At 37.4% G+C, this 6039-nt stretch overlaps 1 protein-coding gene across 1 annotated transcript in view; it reads left to right on the top strand.

The window, feature by feature from the left end:
• Window positions 1-5070: 5070 nt before the first annotated feature.
• Window positions 5071-6039, top strand: part of LOC124893704 — a 7121-nt gene continuing 6152 nt past the window's right edge. Inside the window, exon 1 of the mRNA XM_047404599.1 lies at window positions 5071-5188. Coding sequence (XP_047260555.1) covers window positions 5071-5188 — 118 coding nt within the window. The remainder of the gene's footprint in view (window positions 5189-6039) is intronic.

Raw genomic sequence — 6039 nt, 5'->3', positions numbered from 1 at the left:
AAAGGGTCTATCTGAGAAGCATGGCAAAGCAGAGATACTGTGTTTGTTTTAGTCACTCTTAATAATCTGAGTTTGGGTCAATGATTCAACAAGTCAATGATATATGCTAATGGTTGAAGCAAGGTTAAAAGTGACGGGGTCAAGAGCGATCATCGCGAAAGCTAAAGCCACAAACCAGCCACCATGTTTTAAACTCACAAGTTTTCTTTGATGAAATAGGAAACATATTACCTTCAAAGTAGGGACTTCAGAGCATAAACATCAAGGGCTGCAATGCCTCACTTTTACAAATGTAGGAAGCAATATTGCTGCACAGGTTTGATAATAAAATCATGGTAAAAATTCATCATCCTATATCTCTCGGAGACACACTTGTCCAGGGATTTTAGTTTTCATTTGCTCGGTGATATTTTTCTTAAATTGAACCTTCACTCCTAGGAGATGTAACTTCTAGTCTAGTCATTCCCCTTGACTCTTAGAAGACGCACCTTTTAGTCAGGTTATTTCCCTTTATTCCTATCAGACGTACCTTTTAGTCGAGTCATTCTCCTTGATTCCTATAAGACGTACCTTTTAATTGAGTCATAGGTACCTTTTAGTTGAGTCATTCCCCTTTGATTTCTATAAGACGTAACTTTTAATTGAGTCATCCCCTTTGATTTCTATAAGACGTACCTTTTAGTCGAATCATCCCCTTTGATTCCTATAAGATGTATCTTTTAGTCGAGTCATCCCCTTTGATTCCTACAAGACGTACCTTTTAGTCGAGTTATTCCCTTTGATTCCTATAAGACGTACCTTATAGTTGAGTCATCTTCTTTGATTCCTATAAGATGTACCTTTTAGTCGAGTCATTCCCCTTGATTCCTATAAAGCGTACCTTTTAGTTGAGTTATTTCCCTTGATTCCTATAAGACGTACCTTTTAGTCGAGTCATTCCCCGTGATTCCTATAAGACGTAACTTTTAGTCGAGTTATTCCCCTTGATTCCTATAAGACGTAACTTTTAGTCGATTCATTCCCCTTGATTCCTATAAGACGTACCTTTTAGTCAAGTCATTCCCCTTGATTCCTATAAGACGTACCATTTAGTTGAGTCATTCTCCTTGATTCCTATAAGACGTACCTTTTAATTGAGTCATTCTCTTTGATTCCTATAACATGTACCTTTTAGTTGAGTCATTTCCTTTGAGTCCTAGAAGACGTACCTTTTAGTCGAGTCATTCTCCTTGACCCTTAGCAGAAGTACCTTTTAGTCGAGTTATTCCCCTTGACCCCTAGAAGACATACCTTTTAGTTGAGTCATTTCCTTTGATTCCTAGAAGACGTACCTTTTAGTCGAGTCATTTCCTTTGATTCCTATAAGACGTACCTTTTAGTTGAGTCATCCCCCTTGACCCCTAGAATATGTGCCTTTTAGTCGAGTCATTTCCCTTGATTCCTATAAGATGTACCTTTTAGTCAAGTCATTCCCTTTGATTCCTATAAGACGTACCTTTTAGTCAAGTTACTCTCTTTGATTCCTATAATAATGTGACTTTCCCAAAAGTCCTTTGATGAGAAACTGGGGAAAATTTAAATCTTGTGTTTGGAACTTCGCTTTCCTGGCAAATGAAATATCTTTATAATAATCTTTGTTTGGGATAATTTTTCTTTTTAATTTTGATGTGATTTTAGGAGCCCGCCTGAAGAACAGGGAGAATAAATGAAAAGTTAAGCAACATGGTAAAAAAGTTGAAAGTCAAGCAATAAGGTGAAGAAATTAAAAGTCAAAAAATAAAAAAATAGCAAGTCAGGAACCCACCTGAAAAATAGGGTGAAGAAATTGAAAACCAAGCAACAAGTGACGAAATTGTAAGTCGGGATCTCGCCCAAAAAACAGAGTGATGAAATTGCAAGTCAGGAGCCCGCATGAAGAACAGGGTGAAGAAATTGCAAGTTAGAAGCCCGCCTAAAGAATAGGGTGATGAAGTAGCAAGTCAAGAGTCAAGGAAATCTGCATAGATAGAGTTTTTTTAATTTCATTTATGTTTTTAACTTGTAATTTTCATTTTTTGATGTAATGATAGAGCCGCGGACCGGAACCTCGATAAAACCTCACTCGACTCTCCAACTCAGTAGAGTCGTTCTCTCAATCCTTTAAGATACCCATGACTTGATTCCCTTATAACTTGGATAGGTAGGATGTCCTAAATCAAGACTTGGTCTCTCTCCTTCCTTCTGTTTTATTTTTGAATAATGGTCGGGACAAAATTCTATCTCGTTGTCTACTTCTTTGTCTGAAAACATTTCGTGTTTACATTCAAAGGGGGAATGATGTAGACACCTAATTTTGTCCCTCCCCGATAGTATTTTTCCCATTTTACCTCCGTCTTATTGTGTTCCCTCACCCATATGATTATATCCCACAAAAATACAAAAATATAACCCTTAACAAAATCTCTAACAAATTAAATCCCTAACCTTATCCTAACAAATCTTATCTTAACCAATTCACCCTACCCCACCTACCCTATACCCTACCCCCACTACCCCATCCACGTGACCCCCTCACATTTCTTCTTCACAAAGGAAAACAAGAACAAGATATACACAACATCATATACCAAGGAGGCCCATCATCATCATTGGGGGGGGGAAGAACAAAAAGAGTATCATCTTTTTTTTTTTTCCAGGGAAGACCCCCCGAAAAACACCATTTTTCTTCTTAAAAATACACGACCACACCATTTTCACTCACTCGGGGATCTGGTCACTGCCATACACAAACAACTATATACACCTCAGGCCATTACATAGAATATCGGGGTTTTCCATTTTCAAAGGGAGGAGCTCACATAGGTATCAATATACTCGGACGCATAATGTAGAGAAGATGGATTGAGAGAGAGAGAGAGAGAGAGAAACTAGGAGAGAAATTGAGAGAGGGAAATAGTGAAAGAGAGAGGGTATTTGAGAGGGAAAGATCGATAATAAAAGGACGGAAGAGAGATGATAAAGAAAAATCGAGTTGAACGGAATTAGAGGGACGGTTTTCTAGGCAAAATTCTCACCAGAATCACCATATTCATCGGGTATTGAGCCTTTGACCAAAACCTAACCCACCTTTGTTCAAACCTACCAAAATTCCATGGTCAGTAACGGCAACTCGCACCCTCAGTTCGATCTTCTTGGCAAATTTATCACTGGGAAATGTCATTTTAATATTTTGAAGCTTCGGTGTAATGAATTTTGGTGATCCCGAGTTGGAGTTCATCTGCTGTTGAGGTTCGAATCGGAGGTTTTGGATGCGGAGAACCCGAGTTTAATCGAAATAATACATTGATTTTGAAAGTTTTTTCTAAGGTCCAAATTTTCAACTCCTTTTTATTTTACTTAATTTGATATGTTGATGTTGTGATTTTCATGGTTCATGATGATTGATGATATAATTTTGATAGTGTGTTTGAATATCCATGATTTTCGTGGCTTTGATTGATTGTTTCTATATTGAAATTGGTTATTTGATAGCAAAAAAATGAGATTCGGGGCGGGATTTGAAAGTTTGATAAAAGGCAAACATTGGTTTACTTGGATTCATTAATGAATGTTTGATTTGAAATAATTATTCATCATATCGAACTCGATAATATTATGTTTTAGGTCGAGAATGAATACGCAATTCTAGGTTGGGTAGGCAAAAATTAGGACTTGTGATTGTTGAATGATGAAAAAATGTTTGTTGAATGGTTTGATTTATGCGTTTGGATCAATTGTACTCATTTGGCCTGGGAATTTCCCGAGAAAAATTGTACTCATTCATCGGGGAATGCCCCAAAGTATCATGTACGCAAAGGAGGCTCGTGATCAAGGCCCGAAGCATCGAGTGGAGTGCAGTTTAGGATTAGTGTAGGTTAGCGTAGGTTTATATTTCAGTACCTTTTATTTTGGGTTTGTAATAGTTGGACTGGACATTATTTTGGTTTTGAACTTTGTTTGATTTGTTTGTTGCTTGTTTTATGTGGTTTATACATTCGTAGTGTTAAATTAACCGATATTCTCCACCGAGCGACCATGGTCGAACCACGGGATCGAGGGATGCCTAACACTTTCCCCTCGGTCAACAGAACTCCTTAACTGGAATCTTTGTTCGCAAACCAGTTTTAAAGAGTCAAATGTTTTTTAAAAGGATTTTCGAAGGTGATTTGGAACACCCGATCTTGCCAAGTGGCGACTCTGAGTTTTAATTGATAAAGGTCCTTTTCGAAACAAATTTTCATCTTTTTGTCACTTTAATAATTAAAACCCTTTTGAACTTAAAATGAATCTTTTCGGTTGAAAATGGGGTGTGACAGTGCTCGCTCTAGGATTTCCTACGCTCAATGTGCTGAAAAAAGATAGGGGCATCAAATTGAGGCTTGCCCCTAAGTCACTCAGCGCATGAACCACTTCACTATTACCAATCTGAATGGGAAATTGAACCTTCCTGGGTCCTTAAGCTTCTTGGGCATTTTTCTGTCATCACAGCGCTACACTCTTCAGTGAGTGCTATCGTTTCTACATCTTGCAACTTTACTTTATTTGCAACTACAACCCTCAAGTACTTAGCATACTTGGGCATACCCTGTAAAACATCTAACAAAGGTAAGTTAATGTGAAGATCTTTGAACGTGTCAATCAACTTCTTGAATAAAGCATCCTCCTTCACCTTTATTTGCCTCCGAGGGAAAGAAAGTGGCAGCATCTCCTTCACTTCCTCGACACCTTTTTCTTTCGAGTATTCAGAATTTCTCAAATTTTTAGCAACTTTATCATTTACCTGTAGGGGATTCAAATCTACATCTACCTCCTTTGTTACCTTCGGAGGTTCTCCTTGAAGCATTTTACCAATCCCCAAAGTGATTGCCATAACTTGTTTTGGATTTTTTGTCTCTCCTAGAAAACCACCTTGAGGCCTGGTATTCAATGCTTGATGTAATTGCCCTAACTGCAACTCTAAGCTTCTCTGGGCCGCTTGCTGATTTTTTATATCTGCAGCCAACTATGTTTGATTAGCTAGAACTTGCTTCATCATCTCTTCCAAGTTGCTAGATGACTGATTTGGTTGTGCCTGTGGTTGCTGAATTTGCTATTGTTGAGCGTTCCAAGGCTGTGGTTGCTGAATTTGCTATTGTTGAGCGTTCCAAGGTTGAGTCTATCACTTCATGTTGTTGGCATTACCATAATTTGGCCTTTGAGCATTGCCCACATACATGAACAATTCTGGATTGGAAGCACACATGATCACAGAATGGCCACTATTCCCGTGTATTTCACAACAACCTGCAACCCTGTTGGATTGCATTGAATGTGGCTACAGGTTGTGCTACTCCCAATTTCAAGCTGCTAAACTGGTTGTTTATCATATTCTACAATACGACAACCTGAGCTGATAAAGCAATAAATTGGTCCACCTCCAATACACTTGGAATTTTCTTCGTGGCACTCCTGGAATCATCATGCCACTCTTGATTTTCTTGAGCTATGTGGTTTAATAAAGTGTACAGCTCATCATATGTCATCTCAAGAGCTTGACCACCTACGGTTAAATCTAGTAAAATTTTTATATTGTGATCAAGAGCCTCTACAAAAGTATGAGCAAGTACCTCGTTAGACTATTGATGGTGTGGACATACCCTAAGAAGAGCCTTGAAGCGCTCCCAAGCATGATAAAGATTCTCATCTGGCTTCTGTTTAAATCACACTATTGTTCACACCCAATTTTGACCTACCAATACCACGTTCAGGCTGCTATTTTTAGCAAAATTATTAATTTTTAAAAGTTAGTATTTTTTACACATTGTTTGCATCAAACAGATTTTTGACGTGGCACATTCATGATTTAAAAATGTGCAAATTATTTTATTACTTTTTAGTGTCATTTTATAATTTATTAATTCAAATACAATATTTTACATAATTTTAATTATTTGTTAAAAAATATGCACACTCACAATTTACAAATGCATTGTCCATTATTATTATTATTATTATTATTATTATTATTATTATTATTATTAT

Source organism: Capsicum annuum, unplaced genomic scaffold, assembly GCF_002878395.1.
Source record: "Capsicum annuum cultivar UCD-10X-F1 unplaced genomic scaffold, UCD10Xv1.1 ctg63996, whole genome shotgun sequence".
NCBI lineage: Eukaryota > Viridiplantae > Streptophyta > Magnoliopsida > Solanales > Solanaceae > Capsicum > Capsicum annuum.
This window is presented reverse-complemented; position numbering and strand designations above follow the sequence as displayed.